Below are 26573 nucleotides of genomic sequence, written 5' to 3'. Positions count from 1 at the left end.
TGTTACAAGAGTGGAATCCTACCTTCTGAGACTGGCAGGTGTTACCGGCGAGTTTCGGGGAGGCCCCGGAGGTCGCGTGCTCCGGCTGTCGCCTGGAGGTGGCTCGCGTCGTGCGCTCCCGCGGGGAGACATCGGCCTCCCCTCGTGCAGTGTGGCTGTGGTTTTCACTGTGCTTTCCCTCTGCCGCAGCTGAAGCAGTTCGAGCGACTGGAGCAGGAGGTGTCCCGGCCCATAGACCACGACCTGGCCAACTGGGTGCCGGCCCGGCCGCTGGCCCCGGGGCGGACAGGCAGCCTGGGGCCCTCGGACCGGGAGCTGCTGCTCTTCTACCTGGAGCAGTGCGAGGCCAACCTGACCACGCTGACCAACGCAGTGGACGCCTTCTTCAGCGCCGTGGCCACCAACCAGCCGCCCAAGATCTTCGTGGCGCACAGCAAGTTCGTCATCCTCAGCGCACACAAGCTGGTGTTCATCGGGGACACGCTGTCGAGGCAGGCCAAGGCGGCCGACGTGCGCAGCCAGGTGACCCACTACAGCAACCTGCTGTGTGACCTCCTGCGCGGCATCGTGGCCACCACCAAGGCCGCTGCCCTGCAGTACCCGTCGCCTGCCGCTGCCCAGGACATGGTGGACAGGGTCAAGGAGCTGGGCCACAGCACCCAGCAGTTCCGCCGGGTCCTGGGCCAGCTGGCAGCTGCCTGAGAGCCGGTGACCACAGGGATGGGGGTCGGGAGGAGGGCACCTGCCCCGAGAGAGTCGCCATGCTGCAGGCGTGGGGACAGGCGCCCCAGCTCTGTCCGGGCCTGGTGCCCCAGACTGTCCAGGGATTTGTACATAGTTAGGATGGGGCAGGATATGGGACCACGCCTGTTCAGAGGAGCCCAAGCAGAGCTGGGCCCCCGGGGAGCCAAGGCTGAGGAGTGGGCTGGTGGTCTTCCCTGCGTACACGGGGGGCTGGGGCCCAGAGACCCCTGGGCCATGACCCACATGGCCTCAGAGGACCCCTTGAGCTGATCCTAGCCCCACAGCGGTGCCAGGTCCCCCGTCCCCCCACAGCGCAAGCGCCACTGTACCAGGAGAAAAACTCTAGAACACTATTTTTCATTATTGGTTTTCCAATCATTTGACTAATAGTCTACATTTAAATAAAATTTTAAAAATGAAAAGCCTCTGGTGTGAGAGGTGTGAGAGTCAGGAGGGCTCATGGACGTGGGCAGGTGTGTCCTCGCTCTCAGATGCCACGGGGTAGGACCTGCAGGTTGAGGCGGTTTGGGCTGAGGCTGTGGGCGGCTTCTTGGGAGGGTGAAGAAAAAGTGGGTCCCTTCAGGAGAAAACCAAGGTCCTGGGACACAGGGCTGGGCCAGGGCTCTTCTGCAAGGTGAGAGCAGGTCTGCCAATGGCCCCAAGACCTTGGGAGCCCAGGCTGCTGGAGAGAAGTTGAGCCGTCCTCCAAGGAGGGGTGCGGCCCGCGGCGAGGTCAGGGGCAAGCCAGCGTGGCCTGAAGCAGCTCCAGGAGGGCGCTGGGCTCTCCTGGGGCCTACATTCCAGGGCAGAGAACCCACTGAGGGCACCACGGAAACTCGTTTTCACAGACCTTGCCCAGAACTTGGCTCTCAGAGAGGAGCTCATTATTTCAGCTGTGGGACTTCTTCCAGAGCATCTTTTCTGGAATTACACATAGACTTGGCCTCCAAGTTGGGGTTTGGGGGCCCAGAGGGCCCTTGCCTTGAGTCAGTGTGTCCTCCCCTGGCCTCTCGGGGTATGTCCGGCACCGTGGGGGAGGCAAGAGCCTTGGGACTCAGGAAGGTGTGGCTCCTGGCGCTGACTCTTGTGCATGTGACCTTGGGCCTCGGTCTCTCTAACTCTACGAAGAAAGGGCAGGACCTGTCAGCCCTCTCGGCTCTAAACTCCACAGCAGGGACCCCAGTGAAGGCAGCCATCCTTCCTGCCCCCCCACCCAGCACCCTGGCCAGGACACAGAAGTGAAGAGGCGTGTGGTTGCTCTCAGGGTTTTATTTGGGTTCTGCAGAAGTGGGGGGTGGGGCGGGGGTTCTCTAGAACCTCGAGAACCCAGAGAATGAACTCGGTGACGTTGTTGTACACCCCTGGTGAGAATGGGTGGCACCAGCTACTGCCCCAGGACACGATGCCCACCAGAGTCCAGGCTCCGTCTTTCTGGCAGACCAGGGGGCCACCAGAGTCGCCCTGCAGGAGGAGAAAGGACTTGTTTCCAAGCCCGAAGCGGGGTGCCAGGGCCCCAGTGTGCCCTGACCTGCCCCAGCCCAGGTTCTGTGCAGAGAAATGACCAGGGTGGGCACAGTGACTGAGCAGGAGACCCTTCGATGTGGGCCCCACGGCAGCCGCAGCTCCGTCACCGACTCCTGGAGGGCCTCGGCTGGGGCAGGTGGCCGACTCTGACCCGGCCCGCGTCTGTACAGTGGGCCGGAAACCTCCGCCACCCCGCGCCCCTGCCCCCGCCCCCAGCGGGGCGGCTGGCGTGAGGATGGCACGGCCCCCGGGAGCCCCGCAGCACGCCCCGGCCACAGCGAGCCCTGGTCCGAGGCACCTGCTCCGCGGGTCCGGGCGGCTCCGGGCTTTGGCCGCGCCGGCTGGCGGGAGCGAGCGGGAGGAGCCGCGCGCAGAAAGGACTGAGCAGGGGCGGGGCGAGGTCGGCGAGCGCGGGCGGGGGTGGCGGAGCCGGGCCGCACCTTGCAGGAGGAGACCCCGCGGGCGCCGGCGCAGATCATCACAGCGGTGATCTTGCTGCCCCAGAACTTGCGGCACTCGGCGTTGGACAGGAGGGGCAGGGCCGCCTGCTGCAGCTTGTCGGGGGTCTTGTCGGCTGGAGGGACACAGCAGGCCGGCGGGGGTCAGGGCCCCTCCCCCGCCCGCCCCCCGGCGGAAGCACTTGGGACGCTGGAGGAGGGGCCGCCGCCGGGGAAGGGGAGACCCGGCCGGACCCGGGCCCCGAACCGCAGCTGGACGTCGGACTCCCAGCCCCGACCCCGGGGCCAGCGGAGCACGGCCACCGGCCTCCAGCCCCGGGAGGAGTCCGGCCTGGAAAGGGGGCAACGTGGACCTGGCTGCAAGTTCGTGAGGGCGATGCTTGCTGGTAGGTCGGTGTTTCTCGGCAAGTTAGTCTTCCAAGTACAGAGCGCTTAAGCTCATCTCTATTCATGTTTGGTAGGTTTTTCATTAAGAGGGTTTTAAATAAAGAAAGAGATTTATGGCTTGCACTTTACGTGCTTGGGACTTAGACCAAAAGCCAGAATGAGTCTCGCTTCTGACAAGGCCCTGCCAGGACGCTGACAGCCGCCCTGGGTCTGGCCGCAGCCCGTGGTGGCGCAGACGGAGCCCGCGGGGAAGCTGGTGCTGGCGCTGGGCAGGCACACGGGGGACACGGTGCTGGAGAGCGGGGCCGGCCGGCGTGGCCAGCTTCAGCAGGGCGATGTCGTTGCTGGCCATAATCCTGTCCCACAGCGGGTGTTCAAAAACCTGGGGACACGTGGTGGGGGCTGGGCAGAGCTCAGAGGGAGGACTTGGGGGATTGAAGTGCGGGGACAGAGGCCTGGAGGCGCAGAGGGCTCAGCGCCAGGCGGACGGTCGTTGAGAAGGACGCACAGATGGAGTTGCACAGACAAAATCTCTGGAAACTGGCATTTGACACATTGGCGATATTTAGTTTTTATATTTTTGTGCTTTTCTACCCTGAGCAAAACTTAATTTTACCATCAGAAACAACCTTCCGTATTTGTAAAGGAGCTTTGTTCCTTGGGAAAGAAGGCTCTGGACCGAGAAGTGCAGGGGTGAGGCCCGAGCCGGTCGGCCATGGTCATCTGTGCCCACACACCCTGCCCCCCTTGCCCCTCCCTCCTCCTGGGCACGGGGGGGGGGGGGGCAGCCCCACCGCAGCCTGCCCGCCTAGCGGTCCCTCCGCGGTCCTCAGCGCCTGGACAGCCTCGTCATCAGAGCCATGACCAGACACCCCAGCCACCACACGGTGGCTCTTCCTGGAGAGAGGGGGTGGCAGAGGGTGCTCAGGCTCTGGCCACCTCGGAGGGGAGTCTGGGAACTGCGCCCGGTGAGGGAAGCCCCGGCCAAGCCACGGGGCCCCGGGGGCCTGGCTCCCCATCTGTGCAGCGAGGGCACAGGCCTCGAGCTGCTCTCCTGGACCAAGCGGGGGTCCGAGGCAGTGGGGCGCACAAGGGTGGGGGTCTTCTCCTGCAGCTGGTGGCTCTGCCTATAGCTAGGAGGTAGGGGCGGCTTCTTCCCCAGCCGCCGGCTGCCTCAGACCCTTCCTGCCGGGGAGCAGTGCCTGGGCAGGGGGGGTTGGGGAGGGAGTGCGGGGGTGTTCCCCGAGCCCGGGCCTCACCTGACCCTGCAGTGGGCGACAGTGAGCACCCAGAGCTGGTTGATGAGGGAGCCAGTCCGGGGAGAGGGGAGAGGGACGGTCAGCCTCGCCTCTCCTGCCTGACCCCCCCGCAGTCTAACCCGCTCCTCCTCAACTTCCTCCTCACCTGCAAGGACACCTGCCAGGGCCAGGAGCTGGGGACAGCGTCCTCCCCACTGACGATCCGGGACAGGCCACTGAGCTCGGGGTGGATGGCGAGGACTCCGCAGCCTGGGTGCCAGGGCCAGGGTAGCTGGTCAGTGGATGGGGCGGGGGGAAGACCCGGCACTTCCAGGCGTCTGTGGCCACCTAGCACCCGGAGCTTTGGCCACTGCAGGGCACTCAGCCCCTCCTAACCCAGCCGGCAGCTGGTGCCCTTGTGGAGGGTCCTGGAGGCTGGAGGACCTCTGGAGTTGGGGCCCAGAGCTAGAAGCCTGGGTCCGGAGACTCCCTATGTAGCTAGCTCCCCAACCCATTGTGTGCCCCGAGAGGAGCCTCCATCCCGCTCTGAACCCAGGGTCCTGGGTCATGGGGCTGGGATGTCCTGCTTGAGTCCCTGGTGCTCTCACGGCCCCCTGAGTCTGCAGCAGGAGCAGGTCGGGGTCAGAGTGTTACTCCACCTGGAGCGGCACAAACCCAGGAGGCTGCCCAAGTCGGGAAGACAGAAGAGGCAGGGCAAAAGGACGGGCATGGAAGACGTTCCCCAGGCAGAATTCCTGTGGCTCGGGGACACATGTGGATGGTGGAGGAGCCCGGATGACCCCCTGCTTCTGAGCCGCTGGAGGAGGCCAAGACGAGGCAGGTCCAGCATGACCAGTGGAGTTTGAGGGGCCCGAGGGACCTCTAGGCAGAGGAGGAGTGGGGAGCCCAGGAAAGGCACCCAGAGAAGCTGGCGGGGGGTAGCCAGCGGGGCCGGCAGGGGGTCAGCTGGGGCGGGTGATGGGAGGTGCAAGGACTTGGCCCTCCAGGTCCCAGCTTCTGGGGGTGCGGGGGGCCGGGGGTGGGAGAGGCTTGGTCTGGGGCTGCCAGGCCTGCCCGAACCTTGCGCTTACTGGAGCTGCTACCAAAGAGGGGAAAGCCGACAACCCAAAGAAAGGCCATGGCGTGTGGCTCAGGAGGTGGGATGGGGCTGCCCAAATGACCCCCATTATATTCCCCTAGCCCACCAATTACAGCCGGCCTCGCCATCCCTTCCTTATCATGAGTCCCTGGGCTGAGGAGCACCTGACTCCTGTGCAGGCCTGGGAAAGTCGCAGCCCTAGGGGGCTGCTCCTGGGAAGGTTCCTTGGAACCACAGGTGTGTGCGGCCAGCAGGTGGCTCATCCCCCAGCTGTCCACTCCCCGGGGGTGGGGGCCCTGAGCACCTCGAGCAGGGCCTGGATGGCCAGGACCCTGCTGCCTACGAGGGTGGGAGCAAGGAGTGAGGGGTGGGGGCCAAGATCCCACTTCATCTCTTGGGAGCAAGACTAAAAAAGGGACCTCCTGCCATTCGTCCCAGTGAAGATGCAAGTTCAGGAGCAGAATGAGGTCTCAGGGGCCCCAACACAGGAGAGCACATCATCAATGTGTCTTTTATTGGTTTATTGAGGCTTTGTGGGAGCAGGTCAGCAGGGACGGCAGGGTGGGGCTGGGGACTCAGTTGGCTGCCAGGATCTGCTCTACCCAGGGCATGAGCTTGGTGACGCGGGAATACACGCCAGGACTGGAGGTAGAGCAGGTCCCACTGCCCCAGGACACGATGCCCACCAGGGTCCAGGCTCCGTCCTTCTGGCAGACCAGGGGGCCACCAGAGTCGCCCTGCAGGGAGAAAGAGGGGCTTGGATCTGGCAGCCCGTAGACACCTGGCAGGTACATACTGGAGGGATTATGAAAGAAGCTGCAGTAGCTCCTTGTGTGGTTTGTGCCCCTGTAAGGCTGGGCCATCACCAGGGGCCCTCTGATAGAGGCCTAATAAAGCGGGTTTGATTGATAGGAAGGAAGCATGGGTGGTGCTGGCCTGGCCGTGGAGCCCGACTCTTTCTGGAGACTTCTGGGCGCCGTGGTCCACTACCCAGGCTGTACCTTGCACTGCTCCGGTGGGGGAGGAGGGGGGCATTCGTTCAGACACTGATTTCAATGGATTTTTGCAATAGGGCAGTTTCAAGACCAGAGCCCCCTGCCCTGGCATCCCTCTGTTGCGGTCACTGGTGATCAGCCAGGAGAACTAAGCATTTTTATGACTGCTCAAGTAGGAATTCAGGGACAGAGTGTCAGGCCCTCCAAAGAGGCCTGCGTGTGACTTCCATCTCCTCTCTCCCGCCAAGCCCCTGACCTGGGACTTTGCCGGAACCCACCCCAGGCTGGGAGGGAGGGGGCGCCGGGTGAGTCCAGGAGGCCATACCATGCAGGAGGACACGCCACTGGCCCCGGCGCAGATCATGAGATTGGTGATCTTGTTGCCCCAGAACTTCTTGCACTCGGTGTTGGACAGGAGGGGCAGGGTCGCCTGCTGCAGCTTGTCGGGGGTGTTGGCATCTGGAAGGGCAGGGTGGGCGGTCAGCAGGCACGGCCCGGCCCCCCACCTCCCACCCACCCGGCTGGAGGGTGCTCACTGGTGTGTTTGGTCAGGCCCCAGCCCGTGGTGACACACAGGGTCCCCTCAGGGAAGTTGTCGTTCTCAGCGGGCAGGCACACGGGGGACACGGTCTGGGAGAAGCGGGCGGGCGTGGCCAGCTTCAGCAGGGTGATGTCGTTGTTGACGGTGAATATGTTGAACTTGGGGTTCTTGAAAACCTGCGGGGTGGGGCGGACAGCGGCGGTTGGGGTCCGGGAAGAGGTTGACGGGGGGGCTGAAGCAGGACACCAGGCCACCCCAGGTCACCCCAGTGCTTCTGTCTGCACAATGGCCTGTTAGACTTGTCGGCTCCTTCTACAGCCCCGGAAGCCCGAGGCCAGGCCTAGGACCACGGCGCAGACCTTGAACACCCTGCTTTCTGCTTTGCCCCCTCACGATGGGGTACCGGGGTGGTCGGGAGCATCTGGGGGTGTTCAGGCCTTAGCCTGGGCGGCACACTCCTGAGGGCCTGCCCCCCGCCCCGGGGTCAAGCCTGGACTCCAGGGCCACCATACCTTGGCAATCTTCAGCACCTGGATGTCCTCAGCATCTGAGCCCTGGTCAAACTCCCCAGCCACGACCAGGTGGGAGGTTCTGGAGAGGGCCCGAGAAAGAAGGAGGATCCTGCTGTGAGGCGGTGGGGCCATGCGAGGGGCTGCAGACTGCATGTGTGTGCGTGTGTATCTCTGTGCATATGCTCAGAGTTGTTGATCCAGAGATGGGAGCGCAAAATATCAGTAATTGCCCCCGAAACACCTGCACCTACAGCCTGCCGGGTGTTTCCTTCCTGGTGACCCTCGGGAGACCAGCATGACTTGGGTTTTCTACACATTCCCAAACAAGGAAACTGAGGCACGAGGAGTTAAAGGTCCAGCCCTCAGTGCTGAGAGTCTCCCCCCCCACCAAGGGGTTTCCTGGGGACCCTGAGTCCTCACCTGACCCCGCAGTGGGCGGCAGTGACCACCCAGTCCTCGCTGATGAGGGAGCCCCCGCAGAAGTGGAAGCCAGTGCTGTCCTGGAGGAAGACGGACGGGTCAGTGCTGGCTGGACACCAGCAGCCCCCAGCCTGGCCCTGGGTGGGCCAATACCCCAGTGTGTCCTCCACTCAGGGGCAGAATTCCCCCCTCACCTGCAGGGACACCTGCCAAGGCCAGGAGCCCGGGACAGCATCCTCCCCATTGACGATCCTGGACAGACCACTCAGCACGGGATGGATGGTGGGAACCCCGCAGCCTGGGGGTGGGAGTATGAGGTAAGGGATGGAGGCCAAGCACTCCCCACCCAGGTCCCACTCTCCCAGGAACCCCCAGGGACAACTCAGTCTGACGTGTGCTTCAGCCCAGACAAGCCCAACAGGTTGGCTTCGAGGTGGTGGCCAGGCCGGAGCACGAGATGGAGGCAGGGCTCTGGGGGTGTGAACCCAGCCCCACCACTGCCCAGCCTTACCATTCTGAGCATTTTCCCATCTGCAAAGAGAGGATCATATAGCTGCTAACCTCACAGAGTTGGGATAAGGATGCAAGAAGACGGGGCGCCTGGGCGGCCCGGTTGGTTGAATGTCCGACACTTGATTTCAGTTCAGGTCATGATCTTGGGGTCCTGAGATCGGGCCCCAAGTCTGGCTCTACGCTCAGAGGGTAGTCTGCTTCTCTCTCTCTCCCTCTCCCTCTGCCCCTCCCCTCCCTCAAACTCTCTCTCTCTCTCTCTCAAATAAATAAATAAATAAATCGTAAAAAAAAAAAAGCAGCAGCAGCAGCAGCAAGAAGACTAAGCAGGCAAAGCAGGAACTTGCTCTCTTCCTGGCACAGAGCAAGGACTCAGTGAACACAAGTTTAAAAGTGCTGGGTTCGAGGGTCCCAAAGGGTCGTGGTGGTCCAGCCACGCCTGTCGCCTGCTCATCCTCTGACCCTGTTTGGGAGCCACTAGCTGTTCAGAGAATTTTCGCTCCCTCGACTTGGCCTCCCTGTCCCTTGCACAGCGTGCAAGGCCTCAGTCAGCCCCAGGAAGGCCCACCTCCTGCTGGGGGCCTCGCACTGGCTAGTCTGGTCCAATCCTCCCAGCACCCCCATCGTGCTGATGGGGCTGGTGAGGCTCAGAGGGGGAGAGAGACCTGCTCAGGCTCACACCACCATGTGCACCTGCACGGGGAGCAGGGACCCCGTTGCCCCTTCTGGCCCCAGGGGTTGAAGGGGAGCAGAGACATCCCTTCTGGCCTCTGTTTGCCCCGAACTCACCGAAGGCTGTGCCCAGGAGGGCGCAACAGGAGAGGACCCAGAGGAAGGCCATGGTCAGGGAGGTGTAGCGTGCCTGTCTGGGGAGCTCCCCGTTATATCCCTGGGCACCAAGCTGTTATCTGCCAACCTTGAGGTGACAATCCCTTTCTTGGGCATGTGCCCGAGGACATAGAATGTGCCAGAGCAGGGCTGGCATCGGGGCATGGGACGGCAGCACCTGTGGCCCATGGTCGAGCTTGGGTCTGGGTCAAGGGCAAAGGTGGGGCCAAACAAGATAGCCATGGGGAAGGGCTCAGAAAACTTGGGCTTCCTCTTCCAGGAAGGGACTTCTGGACAGCAGCCTGGCCTGGGCAGGGTTTGAGCCCCAGCCTATTCTCTCATGGGCAGGAGAACCTTGGACAAGTAATTTACTTGGTCTGTTAGTTATTCTAAAGCCCTGGGCAGTGTGGTCAAGGAGGAAGGAGGTGTGGGGACCAAGGTCCCGGTGGCCAGGGCTGAGGATGTTCCCCTGGTCTTGGGGATGGCCAAGCAGTCTCCGTGAAGGTTCCATTCAGTATCTGGGGCGGTCACTTGGGCTATGTGCAGCATGGCTGAGAGGGGCAAGCCGCACACTGCCTGTTCACACGAGGCCAGGTCTTTTCACCGAGGCGCCATAGGCCCCTGGAATCGAGTGTGTGGCATCCTGGAACCATGGCCTCAGTGAGAGCTGCTGGAGGCTGGATCAGGCAGGAAATGGGGTTTGGGGCGGGGGCAGGCAAGGAGGCCGGCTTCTGGCTTGGGCGACAGGGTGGACAGTGGGGCCCTTTCTCAGCACTTGAGAGTGAGGCTGCCAGGCACAGCGTGAGCCCCGCAAAACACACAAGGAAAAATGATATCTCATGGCTGCTTTTAATTTCCATCGCACTGATGGTAGCGTGCTCCACAGTACAGGTCTCAGCACAACACAGCTGTGCAGACTGGGGCAGGTTGAGTGCCCTCTCTGGTTTTGTTTCTAAGTATGTAAAAGGGGATGCTTGTAGTATGGATCCCACATGATGAAAGGGCGTGACCCATCCCGATCTAGGACCAGGCCTAACACACAATCCGTGCTGGCTGGTCCTCCGGACTCCTTCCTGAAATTCCTATCGGTGCCCTTTCCGCATTCTAGCAGACTGTCCGATGACAACGCGGGGTGGCCACACTGTTTCAGGTGGGAAAGCAGGGCCCAAAACAGGAGGCAGAGGGTGGCCCCCTCTGTGAGACCATGCTATCCCTGCAAGCCCATTCATTCTTTCCGGCCCAGCTAACCAGGCCCATAGTGGGCTGCAACCAAGGAAAAGAAATTTCTCCTGCTTTTAGCGAGCGTACATGGGGAAAGCAGTGGGAGAATTTAGTGAGAAGAGTTAAAAAAAAAAAAATGTACATTCCTACCAGCTAAGGAGTTATCGTGATTAATACCGAGGCAGGAGGGCCTCACCCAGAAGGGGACATTTAAGTTTCGGGAGCAGCGGAGTGCGCCAAGCACAGCCCGGGGGCTGTGTCCAGGCCGAGGCGGGAACAAGAGCGAAGGGTGATGCTCAGGAGGCCGCCCGCAGGAGGCAGAGGGCACTGATGAGCCCGGAAGGCAGGAGGCCAGGGCAGAAGGCCCGGGGGGGGGGGGGGGGGGCGACCGAGGAGGGCCCTGGTGGAGACACGGTCGGGAGCGGCTGCGGCCGCCGGGCGCGTCGTTCCACCTGTGGAGCCGCAGTGGCAGCCCCGGGCGGCCAGGTGGCCGCGGCCGCGGGGCTGGCAGGACCCCAGGTGGGAGGGGCGGGGCAGGCGGGGGCGGGGCCGCGGCCGAGACCCCGCCCGCCCCGCGCCCCTGGCTCCCCGGCTGCGGAGGTGTGGGAACGCGCGCAGCTGCAGGGCGGGGAGGGCGGGGAGGGCGGGCCGCACGTGCACCCGCTCCTGCGGGGCGCGGGGCCGGAAGCTCGCTGGGGCGGGGCCCGCGGCCCTCCAGCCCGCCGCGCCGCCACCCCAGACCCAGAGGAAGGACCCCTTGGCCCGGACGCCGGGCGCCTCCGCCCGCGCGCGGTTAGGCCTCGGCCAAGCGGCCAGTCGTCAGGGTCCCAGGAGGAGCCGACGCATCTCTGGACCCAGTTGTTCGGCCAATCAAGTTGACGGTATGGGTTTGGAACCCTGCCCCCTGCGCTCCTGGAGCGCACCCATGTCTACTCTTGCACACTCCCAGGGAGAAGGTATGGCCTTGTTTGCGGGTCGTGTGCCATTCAGAAAAGCTTACCTCCGCGCTGCCCGGCTCGTTGCAAGCGTGCAGCAGCTAGTGTGTTCAGCGGGCATTGCTGAGGCAGTGCCAGGAAGAGGGGTGGCTCAAGGCAGTGCACTCGGGATGACCAGCTCCGTGTGCGCGCTGCGAACAAACAGCGTGGGGACCGCTCTTGCCCAGGCAGCCTGTGCTTTGCCGGGGACATGAGGCCCTGAGCCAGTCCCTGCGCAGCTACCTCCTGGGATTTGGGCCCAGGTGGAGGTTGTGGGGTGGGGGGTGTCCAGGTCCTGCCTGGCCTGGAGGGAGGGCGTCCTTCCACCCCCGACAAGTCTAAGACTGGTATTGCTTGAGGCCGGCACTCAAATGTCTGTTTCCTTAGGTGAGGGGGCCCCTCCTCTTGAAGGCCTGCCTCTCAGGAGGTCAAATCCCAACCCTCTTTTTTTATTAAAAATAAGATATATTGAAGTATAATTTACATGTGATGAGATGCACAGATGTTAAGTGAACAGAGGGATGAATAGATACACACACACACACACACCATAGTGTAACAAACACCACAATCAAGATATAAAATAATGCCATGACTCCAGAAAGTTCCCCCATGCCTCTTTCCAGCTACCCCTCCTCTGAGGCAACCAGCAACCACTGTTCCTATTTCTTTCACCACAGATTAGTTTTGCCTGTTCTAGAAATTGATATAAATGGAACTGTACTGTATGTTGTCTTTGTATCTGGATTCTTTTCACTCAGCCAGATGGTTTTTCTTTTTTTTTTTAAGATTTTATTTATTTATTTGACAGAGAGAGACACAGCGAGAGAGGGAGCACAAGCAGGGGGGAGTGGGAGAGGGAGAAGCAGGCTTCCCGCTGAGCAGGAAGCCCGACACAGGGCTCGATCCCAGGACCCTGGGACCATGACCTGAGCTGAAGGCAGACGCTTAACGACTGAGCCACCCAGGTGCCCCTTAACATGAATTCTAAAGGGAGATAGTCCGAGGCTGGTGTGGCAGCTCAAAAACCTGTGGCGTTTTCCTCATGGCTCCAATATGGCTACTGAACGTCCGTGCATCACAGCTGCATTCAGGCAGGAAAAGAAGGGGGAGAGAAAAAGACAAAAAGCAAGACCACCAGAATCTGTCCCATTTAAAAAAAAAATCTTCCTGGTTAGCCCCCATCCAATGATTTCTGCTTACATTTCATTAGCAGAGCCATGTCTCCAGACCACCTCCATTTGCAAGGAGGGTGGGGGGTCCGGAAAGGCAGCATTTTAGCTGAACCTTCTCTACCTCAAACAAAATTTGGCAGAATGGAGGACGAGGTTTTGGTAAGCTCCCAGCACCGACTGCCACACCAGGGAAACTGTTTCCTCTGAGGCTGGAAAAACAGAAACTGATTCTTACATCTTTTTTCCTTTCGTCAATGACCCAACTCTTATGCCTTGACTCCTTCAGGATTTAGGCATTTGAAATGGAACAGCCCAGGGTCCCCCAGTTCAAAAGCCCTGACTTTTTGTGCAAGTCAGCGGTCGCCAGCAGAACAGAAAACTCTGTGTGCTTAAGGCAAGGATGAGTTTCTTAAGAGGCTCAGTGCTGTCAGGATGGCGAGCTGGAAAACCAGGCTCGGGGCTCAGCTTCTGTTCAGTTTCCTCGGCAGCATTTCTCCCTTTTGAGCGGTTCCTGAAACAGGCTCGTGCAGCCGAGACGAGATGGAGTTGCGGGGGCCCCCGTGGGAAACCAATAGCCCCCCTCAGACAGGGCAGCTCGTGCAGACCGCTCCTAAAGGTGCGGCTTCGGGAAACCATCGGGCGACGCGAGCTCAGAGCTCACAACAGCGGGGAGATGCAGGAGCCGTGAGCTGCACGCCGGAGGGTAACACGCGTGCGGGAGCATGGCCTTCGTGGAAGACAGGGAAAACCGCCCAAGGGGGGGCTCTTCCTTCAGAGCTTGCTATCCGTAGCGGGGGTGGGGGGTCCTGCAGCTTCACTGGCCTCGGGCAGGCAGGGCCGAGGGGAAGGTTTGTCGTGGACAAAGGGCGGGCTGGAGGCGTGCCCTGATCGCAGGCTGTTGGCGCGGGGAAGGGGGGCACCCCTGTGCATGGCTAGGGGTGCATACTGGGCCGGTCCTAAGCTGGAAGCTGGGGCAAAGATGAGGAAAGCGGTCAGTTATGAATCGAGTCGTGGCTGTCTAGGGTGGGCTGCTGCGGGCTCGCTGGCCTGGTTGCCGCAGAGGCGGGTCAGAGTGCTGTTCCTCTCTCTGGTCTGGCTCTGGCCCGTTTCTATCTTCAGTGTCTCACCTTCCATATAAAGTTTGAGGGTGAAAGGTGTGGGTACAGGGAAATGGGAAGGATGGACTCTTGTTACGGGCCAGGGAGTGGTGCGGATGGGTGGGGAGGTTCTGCGGAGAACTGGCTTTGTCTCAGAAGGCGGCAGCCCCAGGTCGGCCGGAGCTTGTGTGCGGAGCGAGACTGGCTCCCTCAGATGGGGGGACGGGAGCACCTGTGTTGGCAGGAGGGGGTTCACGGAGATTTGAGGGTTCAGAGTTCTCCAGCCTTGCTCTGTCTACCTAAAGTACCCCACTGCTTCCCCACCAGCTCCTTACCTGATGGGGTTGAGTGTTTGTCAGATTCTGCAAGTCTCCAAGCCCCAAGTCAGGCTCCAGGCTCATCTGTGGCCGTTTCGGTATAAATCATGTACTGTATAATTCGCCCATTTAAAGTGGATGAATCGATGGTTTTTGGTTTATTACATTAGTTTTTAAAAATTGTGGTAAAATATATATAATATGAAATTTGTCATTTTCACCATTTTTAAGTGTACAATTCAGCGTCATTAATTACGTTCCCGATGTTGCACAACCATGCCCTCAACTCCCAAAACGTTTTCATCACTTCAAGTGTGTCCACTGAACCATAACTCCAATTCTCCTCTCCCCCAGCCCTGGTAACCTCGAATTTAATACCTGTCTCTATGGGTTTGCCTATGATGGATGTTTCATGGAAATGGAATCGTGCAGTAGGTGGGCCACTGTGACTGGCTTCTGTCTTTGAGCATAATCCTTTCAAGGCTGATCCGTGTTGTAGGACATATCGGTACTTCATTCTTTTTCACGGCTGAATAATATTCCATCGTGTGGGTGCACCACAGTTTGTTTATGCATTCGTCCACTGATGGACATTTGGGTTGTTTCCACCTTTCGGCTGTTGTGAATAGTGCTGCTTTGAACAAATCCCTGCTCTCATTTTGGGGGAATGTATACCTAGGAGTGGAATTGCTGGGTCATACGATAATTCGATGTTTAGCTCTTTGAGGAGCCATCATACTGTTTTCCACAGAGACTACACCATTTTCCATCCCGTCCAGCATTGTACGAGGATTCCAGTTTCTCCAATTCTTTGCCAAAGCCTCTTATTTCCCTTTTAAAAAATTATAGTCATCATGGTAGGTGTGAAGTGGTATCTCATTGTGTTTTGTTTTTTTTTTAATTTTCAAATTGTGGTAAACTGCAAATAACATAAAATTTACCATCTGAACCATTTTCAAGTGCACAGCTCAGTGGTAGTAAGTGCATTCACAGTGTTGTACACCCACCACCAACATGCCCAGAACTCTCTTCATCTTGCTACACTGGAACTCTGCACCCATTAAACTATAACCCTCCATCGTCTCCCCTACCAGCGGCACGCAACCATCATTCTACTTGCTGTCCAGTGACCTCCTATAAATGGGATCATACAGTGTTTGCCTTTTTGTGACTGGCTTCTTTCACTGAGCATGATACCCTCCAGGTTCATCCATGTTGTAGCCTCTGTTGGGATTTCCTTCCTTTTTAAGGCTGAATAATATTCCCTTCTATACGTAGACCACATTTTGTTTCTCTGTTCATCTGTTGATAGACATGTGGCTTGCTCCCATGTCTTAGATACTATAAATAATGTTGCTACAAACACGGGTGTACAAATATCTCTTTGGGAATCTGCTTTTCATTCTTCTGGGTGTATATGGAGAAGTGGAATTGCGAGATCATGGGGTAAATCTGTTTTTAATTTTTTGAGGAACTGCCATTGTACAAGGGATCCCATTTCTCCACATCCTTTCTCATTCTTATTTTCTGTTTGTTTGTTTGTTTGTTTGTTTTGGCTTCTATTTGCCATCCTAAAGGGTATGGGCTATATCTCACTGTGATTTCGATGTGCATCTCCCGGATGACTGGTGGTTTTCATCATCATCTTGTGTGCTCCTGGACCATTGGTCCAACTCAACTCTCCAGTATTTATGATCACCGCTGACCCTGTAGGGACTCGGTGCCACAGTTACCTGCCCTCCAGGGCCTGTTTCCACCTGCCCTTCAGCCTTTGCCACCGCCAGTGTTAATTGGTGATGCCACAGCATCACCCCGTGGGCCACTGGGGTCTCCTCTTCCCTGACAAAGAGGTTCTCCATGGACTTCTCCAGTCTGTGAGCATCACTTTCCCAGAATCCCATGTTCAGTGGGCCCGGGGACACAGCCACTCTATCAGTCATCGTCTTGCTGGAAAACAGGCGGCACACTCAAAATTGGGTGATTGGGGTGAATTTATCTTTTTAAATTTTTTTTAAAAGATTTTATTTATTTATTTGACACAGAGAGAGCGAGTGAGCACACAAGCAGGGGGAGCTGCAGAGGGAGAGGGAGGAGCAGGGAGCCCAACGTGGGTCTCGATCCCAGGACCCTGGGATCATGACCTGAGCCACCCAGGCGCCCCTACTGAGGTGAATTTAAATAAAGGAAACTTTACAAAGGTGTGGGCAGGGTTTAGGGAAAACAAACAAGGCTGGTGCGGTGCCCAGGGCTCTAGAACCATAGGGACATCCCCGGAGCTGACGGGACCAGGGAGGAGCAGTTATGGAGCCCAGAGAGGGTAGCTGAGCCCACAGGGCCTCCTGAGAGGAGCTGTGGCCGCTGGCGAGGGAGGCCGCCCGGAGAAGAAATACCAGACTTCTCGCTCCTCCCCCCTCTCGGGGCCCCGCTCCTGTCCCTGAGGGTCAGCGCGCTGGAGGCCAGCCAGGGGGCCGAGAGGGCAAAATGCAAGACGCCTAGCGCGTTCTGACAGGTGCTTTGCATCCCTCCAGCTGCTGCCCGTCACAAAACAATGGCAGACAGGGGCTAAGCAACAGGGGTTCGCTCTCGCGTGAGGGCGCCCAGGCAGGTGCTGCCGGGCAGCTCAGGGAGGCCGCAGCCCCGAGTCAGCGCCTCAGGCGGGAGGCCGGGGGCCACGCCGCACATGCGCACAAGACTGCCCGAGCGCTGGGCCCCGCCTGCTGACACTAGTCAGAGTCTCCCCGCTGAGAGCTGGGGCGGGTGACCCTCCGCGGGAGCCCCCTGTGTGGACGAGAAGGGGGAACGGCTCGGGCGGGCAGCCCGGAGGCCACGCTGCTCCGGGGGGGCGGGGGGCGCTCACCTCGTGGTCTGGTTTACTGTCACAGTAGGAAAGGCAGCAGCAGATAGGAATAGCCGTGGCCTCGTGGCTCTGAGCCTCACCCGCACGCACCTCTGCAACTGGGGAAGCTGTCCCTGCCTTTCCAGAAGATTCCTCCTACACTCCAGTGGGCCAGGAGTTTACTTTCGCAACCGACCTGGAGAGCCAGAGACTTGGGGCTGCTTCAGCTTTCTGCTCTGGAAAAGTCCCTGAGGCAAGGAAAATACAATTGGCTTGGCTACCTGCTTGGAATGAGCGAAGGAAAAAAAGAGAAGAAAACCCGAATGAATGTAAATGTTTCAATAAATCACCCTGACCTGGACCTTAACTATGGACTCCTCACACTCACAGCTGGGGCTGCCTCAGCTAGGATCCCCGGGGGCTGCCAAAAAGCTTCAGACCCAGTTAGCACCCAGCCGCAGGCTCTCTACGTCCCTGGAAATGTGGCAGCCCTGCCGCAGAGATACGGGGTTCCTCCGGGACCCTGCCCCACCCGTGGCCACTGTCCCCACTGCTTAGAGCCCCTGCTCACCATCCCCCCCCCCCCCCGCCCCCGGAAGCATTTCGAACAAACCCCATACTGAGCACACACAGATCAAGACAAAACCTCCAGGCCACTGGAGTCCCGATCAGGAGCAGTGACCCTGTGCTGCTCACTTTGGCCAGCCTCACCCAGGGGGACGCAGCCCTGGGGAGCACAGTGCCCGGAGGCCTCAGGAGGAGACTCCTCTAGTCACCCCACCTTCCTCGCACACCAGCTCAGGGCTGAAGCCCAGAGTACCTTCCAGAACCGCAGCACTCTCCTTTCCCTGCCTGGACTATGGGACTCACGATATCATAGTCCTGTCCCTTCAGTGTCCGACTCTGTCACTAGGCTCTCACCCTCCCGAGGACAGGGGCACCGTGCGCCGTATGCATGTGAGCACCCAGCGTCTACACCAGGGTCTGCTGAGAGGTCACTGGGCCCCTGCTTCTGGCAAATGCATCACCATCCTATTACCTACACCTTCCTTTTCTCAGTGTTCTGGGACCATAATATCGTTTCTGTTCTGTTTCCCTGTGTGTCATTTAATGGCAGCAATCAACGCCCCACTTTACAGGACACGGAGCTATCTACAGTGACTAGTTCCTTACGCTGTGGGTTACCACGGAAAGAGACTGAGTTGAGCCCAGGGCTAGATGCAGGACGGCCTGTCAGCGTGTTTGTCCACCTAGAACCTACTAGTGGCCTCCGTGGAGGCGATGCTCTAGCCCTCACCCCCCCACACACCCTCACGCACGCTCAGAAGCTGCCTGGCTGGGCTGGTTTGAAGGGGACGTTCTGGAAGACCCAGAACATCTGTAGAACACTTGTAGATGATCTTGCACTGAAAATACTCTTTGCTGAGCCCCCACCGCCTACGTTCAGTGTCCTGGAGGCCTCCCGGCGACCACAGCCGGGGTTCTCTGAATCCCATGGGGGGACTGCCTATGATTAGGAGCTGGGATTCCTCCCCGTTGCCCTGGCAGCGGCCGATTCCTGGGACTGGCTACACGCTGCACGGAGCTGCGCTCTCCAGGGCCCCGGCTCCGGGCTGGGGCGCCGGCGTCGCCTGTCACAGAGCCTTTGGGATGCCAAGCATCGCCAAGTCTCAGGGGTGACGAGGCCTCAGAGCAGCTGCCCTTTTCCCAGGGGCTGAGGCATCCCAGGCTGAGAGCCAGCCCTGGCTGTTTGAGGGGCTTGACCCCCACTTACCGTTCAAGGTCTTTGGATAACAGGGAGGGTGGCCCTCGGGCTTCTCCAGCTGGGCAGGGCCAGAGGGGCTGGGCAGGGCTTGGGGTGGCCCAGGAGACTTAAAAGCAGGGCCCCCAGCGTGGTTGTCCCATATCTTCCTGCCCTGAGAGCAGCAACATGGCCTTTCTCTGGCTTCTCTCCTGCTTTGCCCTTGTGGAGGCTGCCTTCGGTTGTGAGTGTCGGGACCCCAGGGGTGGGCCTGCCAGGCCTGGAGCAGGCTGAGGAGGGGTCCCGAGCCCCCAGTGGCTCTGCACCCAGCCCCAGGGAAGGAGCGCGAGGGGCTCTGTCCAGAGCGAGCCCTGGGGCCCAGCCAAGAAGGAGTTTGGAACCCCGTTCCCTGCATGCAGGGGCCTCTCCCCAGACTGGCAAGCTGAGGCAGTGGGGAGCACAGGGGTCCTTCTGGGGCTCTCTGAGCACTTGGACTCTGAGCCAGGAGGGTGCCAGAGACCAATCTGGGCGCCGCTGAGTCCCGGGGCCCCAGGCCTGGCTCGGGCAGGGGTACTGTGAGCAGAGGAGGGGAGCGGTCGCAGGAGACTCTCAGTGCCCGTCCTTAGATTTTTATTTATTGTGCCAGGCACTTGTGAAGTCCTTTATTTTCCATTAAAACAGAAGAAGAAATGGTAAAAACTACAGGAAATAATACGACAACCACGTACCTCCCATCAGGGTTTTGCAAATATTACTTTTTTTTGCTGACTTGCTTCAGGGATTTCTTTTTAAAACATAAACTAGGGGCGCCTGGGTGGCTCAGATGGTTAAGCGTCTGCCTTCGGCTCGGGTCGTGGTCCCGGGGTCCTGGGATCGAGCCCCGCATCGGGCTCCTGCTCAGCAGGGGGCCTGGTTCTCCCCCTCCCTCTGCTTCTCCCCCTGCTCATGTTCTCTCTCTCTCTCTGTATCTCTGTGTCTCAAATGAATAAATAAAAAAAAATCTTAAAAAAAATAAAATAAAACATAAACTAGATTCAGCTCAAGCCACACTCTCCCTCCGACCCTCGTGGAATGTGAGCCCGATTCCGAGCTTGCTGTGCCTCATTTCTGGGCGGGTTTTTACCAATTTACTACATACTTAGAAATCCACAGATACCGTACAAAATGCGTACAAACTTCCACACACAGTATTATACGCTACATCAATTTTAAAACATGCCTGGGGCACCTGGCTGCCTCAGTCGGTGGAGCTTGCGACTCTTGATCTCAGGGTGGAGAGTTCAAGCCCCAGGCTGGGCACGGAGCTTACTTTAAAAAAAATAAAGTGCAGGGGCGCTTGGGTGGCTCAGTCGTTGGGCGTCTGCCTTCGGCTCGGGTCATGATCCCAGGGTCCTGGGATCAAGCCCCGCGTCGGGCTCCCTGCTCGGCGGGAAGCCTGCTTCTCCCTCTCCCACTCCCCCTGCTTGTGTTCCCTCTCTCGCTGTGTCTCTCTCTGTCAAAAAAAAAATAAAAATAAAAATAAAATAATAAAGTACCTTTTGCCGCCCATGTAACGTTTTAGATTTATCCCCGTTGGTGCGGAGCCCCATCGCTGTAATCACTGTAGTCAGCTGTATAAATTCATCCTGGGATAGTTCTAATGTTTTTGCTGTTACAAAGAAAGCGATTAGTATGCTGACATGTTCTGGCAAGAATGCTCTGCATTGGGTTACCCAGGGGCAGCAGGGCAGGCACCAGCCTGTGTTACCCAGGGGGGTGCGGTGGCGGCTGCGGGAGCCTAACTTGACTTGCACAGGTGCCAAGAATTCCCCAGGTCCTCACGGACATACTAAGTACACTTGTTTTTTCTCAGCGTCTGGGACGACTCAAGCCCTCGTTTTCTGTTTTCCCCATGTGTCCATGTATGGGGCAGAACCAAATTATTTTATTTAATAAAATAATGAAGAAACATAAACTTTATGCATGAATAGTTCCTTAAATCTCTGGAAAAGAAAATTCAGCGAGGGCACAAGGGTGGAATGTACCATTTCCTACCCGCCTGGGCAAGGCGTCCTAGTTCCAGATTCCCCGTGCGCTTGGGATTAGCCAATTTTAATCTCACTCCTCCCATCCAACAGGTGAGTTTTGACCTGAGAGGGGAGCCTTGTTTGCTCCCCAGTTTACTGAGGTAAATGAGCAGTGGAGATTCAAGGACACTCTGAGTTCTCACAGCAAGAAAGCTGGGAGTCCAGCCCCACAGTCTGATTTCTCAGCCTGTTTTCTGCTCCTTCATCAGGAAAGCCCTGGACATGGCAGCATGAGTAGGGTTAGCAGGCTGCATGTGGGGATCCTCGTGCCTACAGGTTGAGGACTGCAGCAGAAGTTGCCTGGGGGTGGTAGGAGGGTGGTGTGGGGTCCTGCGCGGGCCTGGAAGAAACTAGGAGTTTTGCAGATTGGCCCTGGGCCTCAGCCTTCTTCCCCCTCCTCCTGCCCCCCCACCAGACTGCGGGGTCCCCACCATCGAGCCTGTGCTGAGTGGTCTGTCCAGGATCGTCAATGGGGAGGACGCTGTCCCGGGCTCCTGGCCCTGGCAAGTGTCCCTGCAGGTGAGGGGGGAATTCTGCCCCTGAGTGGAGGACACACTGGGGTATTGGCCTACCCGGGGCCAGGCTGGGGGCTACTGGTGTCCAGCCAGCACTGCCCTGTCTGTCTTCCTCCAGGATAGCACTGGCTTCCACTTCTGCGGGGGCTCCCTCATCAGCAAGGACTGGGTGGTCACTGCCGCCCACTGCGGGGTCAGGTGAGGCCTGGGCAGGCTCAGGGCTCTGCTTCTGGCTACGTTTCGGGGTGAGGAGGGAGCAGGGCCCACTCCTAGTCCTTAACTTCCACGTGATTCCTCTAGCACGTCTCACCTGGTCGTGGCTGGGGAGTTTAACCAGCGCTCAGATGAGGAGAACATCCAGGTCCTGAAGATTGCCAAGGTACCCCTGAGCCCTGTCCTACTGGCTTGGGGGGCTCAGCCGAGGGGCTGGGGGCAGGAGCAGGAAGGACAAGACCTTTGGGCTGCTTGAGACGCAGGAGCCCAGGGGTGGATGGGGCTGCCCTCCGAATTCTCATTCCGGGCTCCTGTGGGTCTGTTTCTTCCACCGGCCGCCAGAGAAAGAGCTTATCTCTTTGCAACCTGCAGATTGCCAGCGAATCCGAGGGCTTGATTTTGTTGTTCTGGCTCTGCCCTATAGGTTTTCAAGAACCCCAAGTTCAACATGCTGACCGTCCAAAATGACATCACCCTGCTGAAGCTGGCCACGCCCGCCCGCTTCTCCCAGACCGTGTCCCCCGTGTGCCTGCCCGAGGCGACAGACGAATTCCCCCCTGGTTTGCTGTGTGTCACCACTGGCTGGGGAAGGACCAAGTACAACGGTGAGCAGGACCTGGCGTTTCCCCCCAGGAGATGTGTCTGCGCTTGGGGCTGCCTGAGTAGCAGGAGTCTCCAGGGGGGCACCCCTGTGGCTTTTCCTTTTTTTTCTTGTCTAAATTGCAACACAGCCATAAATCTTTCCATTTCTTTATTCAAAACCCTCTTAGGGCGCCTGGGTGGCTCAGTCGGTTAAGCGTCTGCCTTCTGCTTGGGTTATGATCCCGGGGTTCTGGGGTTGGACCCTGCGTCGGGCTCCCTGCTCAGTGGAGAGCCTGCTTCTCCCTCTGCCTCTGCTCCCCCTGCTTTGCTCTCTCTCAAATAGATAAAAATCTTTAAAAAAAAAAAAGAGCTTGTACTTGGAAGACTAACTTGCCGAGAAACACCGACCTACCAGCAAGCATCGCCCTCACGAACTTGCAGCCAGGTCCACGTTGCCCCCTTTCCAGGCCGGACTCCTCCCGGGACTGGAGGCCGGTGGCCGTGCTCCGCTGGCCCCGGGGTCGGGGCTGGGAGTCCGACGTCCAGCTGCGGTTCGGGGCCCGGGTCCGGCCGGGTCTCCCCTTCCCCGGCGGCGGCCCCTCCTCCAGCGTCCCAAGTGCTTCCGCCGGGGGGGCGGGCGGGGGAGGGGCCCTGACCCCCGCCGGCCTGCTGTGTCCCTCCAGCCGACAAGACCCCCGACAAGCTGCAGCAGGCGGCCCTGCCCCTCCTGTCCAACGCCGAGTGCCGCAAGTTCTGGGGCAGCAAGATCACCGCTGTGATGATCTGCGCCGGCGCCCGCGGGGTCTCCTCCTGCAAGGTGCGGCCCGGCTCCGCCACCCCCGCCCGCGCTCGCCGACCTCGCCCCGCCCCTGCTCAGTCCTTTCTGCGCGCGGCTCCTCCCGCTCGCTCCCGCCAGCCGGCGCGGCCAAAGCCCGGAGCCGCCCGGACCCGCGGAGCAGGTGCCTCGGACCAGGGCTCGCTGTGGCCGGGGCGTGCTGCGGGGCTCCCGGGGGCCGTGGCATCCTCACGCCAGCCGCCCCGCTGGGGGCGGGGGCAGGGGCGCGGGGTGGCGGAGGTTTCCGGCCCACTGTACAGACGCGGGCCGGGTCAGAGTCGGCCACCTGCCCCAGCCGAGGCCCTCCAGGAGTCGGTGACGGAGCTGCGGCTGCCGTGGGGCCCACATCGAAGGGTCTCCTGCTCAGTCACTGTGCCCACCCTGGTCATTTCTCTGCACAGAACCTGGGCTGGGGCAGGTCAGGGCACACTGGGGCCCTGGCACCCCGCTTCGGGCTTGGGAACAAGTCCTTTCTCCTCCTGCAGGGCGACTCTGGTGGCCCCCTGGTCTGCCAGAAAGACGGAGCCTGGACCCTGGTGGGCATCGTGTCCTGGGGCAGTGGGACCTGCTCTACCTCTGTCCCTGCTGTGTACGCCCGCGTCACCAAGCTCATTCCCTGGGTTCAGGAAATACTTGCTGCCAACTGAGCCCGTGGCTCCCACTATCCCAACCCTGAGTGTTTCCAATAAAAGCATACAGAGGGAAGCACTGCGTTCACCCGTGTCTCTGTGTGGCCTAGGTATCTCTATCACCTGCCTGGGGTGTTGTTATCATCCCCTTTAGGCATTCTTGGGGAAGCTGTATCTATTTCTCATCCTCCCTGCTCAGGACTCCACCACGGGGTAGAACTAAGGTTCTACCTACTGGACCCAGCTTGACCCAAGGAACTTTCTGGAAGGCAGCCGTCCTTGGCCAGGCTATGCAGTCCATAGCCCTGAAGGGTGGGCACTGGGACCAAGATAGCATATCCATGAAGGCTGCTTCCTCCACCACGTGCCACCAGGCACCTTCCCCTGCCTTTAGCTCCTGCCCTGCGCAGTGCCCTTTGCCCTTCCCTGCTTGGGATCCCAGCGCCCCTGCACAGGTTGGACTCACATTACACCTATGTAGCTCGGGAGATCTCCAATCCAGCACCAGAGCTTGGCACCGCTGTCCTTTCTGCTTCCTCCTTGTCCTCTGAATTTCTGGGATTCAGCAGTTGAATCCAAAGGCCCCATCAGACTCAGGTTCAATGCCACTGGCCCGGCTGAAGGTGGGGGCCGGCTTCCTTCATCAGAGGTGTCAGGACTGGCTGCCTCTCTTTTTTGAGGTGAGATGCTGGCTGGTTCTTCTGTGGCTTGTACAATGGGGGCACCTTCATTTCAACATTTATTTCTCCTATATTGTCTGGAATAGTTCCAGAGAGACGCCCCCATCTATCAGTCAGTTGCCCAGCGGTGCTGTTCCTATAGCACATGGAGAGGAAATGTTCACTAGCTTTTCCTTTGCGGATTTTTTTTTTTTTTAAGATTTTATTTTTATTTATTTATTTATTTGACAGAGAGAGGGAACACAAGCAGGGGAAGAGGGAGAAGCAGGCCTCCCACTGAACAAGGAGCCCGATGCGGGGCTCGATCCCAGGACCTGAGCAGAAGGCAGACGCTTAACTGACTGAGCCACCCAGGCGCCCCGAGGGGTCCCCGGTTTTAAATAGTTGTTCGATATCTCCACAGAGCCCTCACCTTCTCTTTCAGCCTCAAATGACTGGGCGTTTGGGGCTCACCGCCAGCCCTCTGGCCATGTCTCTGTAGCCAGTCTGGTGAGGGAAGCTCATTCTCTGGTAGGTGTCTTAGGAAAGGCTCATGGGATTCAAGGTCTCTGAGGTCGTGCCTCACCAGGGTGGTTTGTGCCCTCAGCTAGTGATTTATCGCCTCTTGGCTCTAAATTCACCCGTGGACATCCACTCTGCCATAGTGGATGGAATTCCTGAAAGCGTGTGTTTTGCACAATGAACACAAGGTTATGTATGCTCATAGAAGGTTCTACAGGGATACTGCAGGAGGAAGGTTCCTGCAGGTAGAGGATCGGTCAGTACGGGGTGGGGGGTGTGTGAGGGTGCCCACCGGGCTCTGCCCTAGCCCCTCCCCCAACACAGGAGGTCCCTCGGCGATCCCACACCACCCTCCCACGGTCCTCCCAACGTGGACACCAGGCACTCTGGGCTCCTGCCCTCCACACACCTGTCCCCCAGGTGAGGACTTTATTCTGCAGCTCTCCGCACACGGACACCGGCTACTCTAGGCTGTGTTCCACAACAGATGCACCATTTGCTTTCCCACCAGTGATGCATGAGGGTTCCAATTGCTTCACACTGAGCACAGAGCCCCATGTAGGGCTCGATCTCACGACCCTGAGATCATGACCTGAGCCGAAACCAAGAGTCGGATGCTTAACCAACTGAGCCACCCAGCACCCCTGGAATAGCTTTCTTAATTTCCTTTTCATGTGTATTATAGGTACAGGTATATAGAACCTCAACTGATGTTGTGGTGTGTTGTTTTTGCACCTTGCAACTTTCCTGAAGTTATTAGCTTGAATTGCTCACTTGTTGATTCTTTGGGATTTTTCTATATGTAGGATCATGATATGTGCAAATAGAGATAGCTGTACTTTTTCCTTTCCAATTTTAATGACTTTTATTAATTCTTTTCCTTGTCTAAATTGTTCTGGCCATAATTTCCAGTACAATATTTGCTAGCAATGGTGAAAGCAGGCATCTTTGTCTTGTTCCTGATCTTAGGGGGAAAGCTTTCAGTCCTTCACTATTGGATACAACATTACCTGTGTGTGTTTTTCATCAATGCCCCTTAGCATCCAGCAAGTTCTTTTGTATTCTTAGTTTTCTGTGTGCTTTTTATCATGAAAGGATGTTAAATTTGGTCAAAGGTTTTTTTCTGTGTCAGTTGAGATCGTTATATGGGTTTTTCTTCATTCTGTTAACATTGTGTATTCCACCGGTCCATTTCTTACGTTCTTATGTTCTTATTCCAAACCCTTTCGAGCTTGGGATAAATCCCACTTGGCCAGGGTGTATAATATGCCGGTGGATTTGGTTTGCTAGTATTTTATGGAGAATTTTCGCCTCTATATTCATGAGACATACTGGTCTACAATTCTCTTTTTTTTGTGTTTCATCTGCTTTTGGTATCAGGGTAACACTAACCTCCTAATTTGTGTTTATTATTTGTGATTTTCTAACATCTTAGTTTGGCTCTTTGGCTCATTCATTTTTCTGCCTTTCCTCTTTCCGAATATAAATATTTCAGGCTTTAAATTTCCCTCAAAGCACTGTTTTCATTGCAGCCCATAAATTTTGATATATAATATATCGTCCTAAGTTTTTCTATTTCCATCATGATTTCTTCCACTCCTGAGCTATATGGCAGTGTGTTCTCTCCTGCTCTGGTGAGCTTTTTACCAAAGAATGATATAATAAAAGAAAAAGCACAAGTTGTGTATAGTTTGATTAACTTTTTTTTTTTTTTTAACTTTAAGTACAATCTACCCGTCAACATGGGGCTCAAACTCTTGACCCCAAGATCAGGAATCACGCGTTCCTCCGACGGAGCCAGCCAGGCGCCCCAGTTCGATGAATTTTTCTGAGCACACATTCACACAGCAACCAGACCTGGAAACAGCACCGAGCCTCCGACGCCCCCTCCGCGGCCCCAGCAGAGTCCCCACGCCCACCTCAGTGCCGCGGGTT

At 58.1% G+C, this 26573-nt stretch overlaps 4 protein-coding genes across 5 annotated transcripts in view; 2 read left to right on the top strand and 2 right to left on the bottom strand.

Annotated features, from left to right (window-relative positions):
- The window catches only part of BCAR1 (BCAR1 scaffold protein, Cas family member), a 37856-nt gene extending 36326 nt beyond the window's left edge, over positions 1 to 1530 (top strand). The window contains exon 8 of one of the 2 annotated variants that reach the window (XM_032424421.1): positions 190 to 1530. In XM_032424421.1, coding sequence (XP_032280312.1) covers positions 190 to 702 — 513 coding nt within the window. In that variant the 3' untranslated portion in view covers positions 703 to 1530. The remainder of the gene's footprint in view (positions 1 to 189) is intronic. The other variant, XM_032424423.1, reaches the window with a different exon arrangement.
- A 474-nt stretch (positions 1531 to 2004) lies between these two features.
- On the bottom strand, positions 2005 to 5491 carry LOC116644472 (chymotrypsinogen B-like). The gene is given in 8 exon segments (XM_032424045.1): positions 2005 to 2205; positions 2709 to 2842; positions 3311 to 3425; positions 3427 to 3495; positions 3908 to 4010; positions 4373 to 4426; positions 4492 to 4643; positions 5432 to 5491. Coding segments are annotated over 8 exon segments (888 nt in total).
- Positions 5492 to 5913: 422 nt separating this feature from the next.
- On the bottom strand, positions 5914 to 9302 carry CTRB1 (chymotrypsinogen B1). The gene is made up of 7 exons (XM_032424240.1): positions 9218 to 9302; positions 8113 to 8216; positions 7919 to 7998; positions 7499 to 7577; positions 6982 to 7162; positions 6771 to 6904; positions 5914 to 6187 (listed from the first exon to the last, which is right to left on the bottom strand). The coding sequence occupies exons 1-7, from the start codon at positions 9267 to 9269 to the stop codon at positions 6026 to 6028; spliced, it is 792 nt and encodes a 263-aa protein (XP_032280131.1). The 5' UTR covers positions 9270 to 9302; the 3' UTR covers positions 5914 to 6025.
- Positions 9303 to 13085: 3783 nt separating this feature from the next.
- Positions 13086 to 23534, top strand: LOC116644567 (chymotrypsinogen B-like). The gene is made up of 7 exons (XM_032424239.1): positions 13086 to 13329; positions 21099 to 21202; positions 21317 to 21396; positions 21499 to 21577; positions 21836 to 22016; positions 22677 to 22810; positions 23314 to 23534. The coding sequence occupies exons 1-7, from the start codon at positions 13167 to 13169 to the stop codon at positions 23473 to 23475; spliced, it is 903 nt and encodes a 300-aa protein (XP_032280130.1). The 5' UTR covers positions 13086 to 13166; the 3' UTR covers positions 23476 to 23534.
- Positions 23535 to 26573: the final 3039 nt, after the last annotated feature.

This window comes from Phoca vitulina, unplaced genomic scaffold (assembly GCF_004348235.1).
Source record: "Phoca vitulina isolate PV1807 unplaced genomic scaffold, GSC_HSeal_1.0 scaffold30, whole genome shotgun sequence".
Lineage (NCBI taxonomy): Eukaryota > Metazoa > Chordata > Mammalia > Carnivora > Phocidae > Phoca > Phoca vitulina.
This window is presented reverse-complemented; position numbering and strand designations above follow the sequence as displayed.

Bases quoted from the DNA above. Each gene is read 5' to 3' on its own strand.
- CTRB1 (XM_032424240.1), bottom strand. From the start codon at position 9,269: ATGGCCTTCCTCTGGGTCCTCTCCTGTTGCGCCCTCCTGGGCACAGCC. The intron at 6,905-6,981 runs GTGAGCACCCTC...CTGCCCTTCCAG, and splicing joins GGGCCTGACCAAACACACCA to ATGCCAACACCCCCGACAAG. The intron at 6,188-6,770 runs GTATGGCCTCCT...TTCTCCCTGCAG, and splicing joins GTGGCGTGTCCTCCTGCATG to GGCGACTCTGGTGGCCCCCT.
- LOC116644567 (XM_032424239.1), top strand. From the start codon at position 13,167: ATGGAGTTGCGGGGGCCCCCGTGGGAAACCAATAGCCCCCCTCAGACA. The intron at 21,397-21,498 runs GTGAGGCCTGGG...TGATTCCTCTAG, and splicing joins GCCGCCCACTGCGGGGTCAG to CACGTCTCACCTGGTCGTGG. The intron at 22,811-23,313 runs GTGCGGCCCGGC...CTCCTCCTGCAG, and splicing joins GCGGGGTCTCCTCCTGCAAG to GGCGACTCTGGTGGCCCCCT.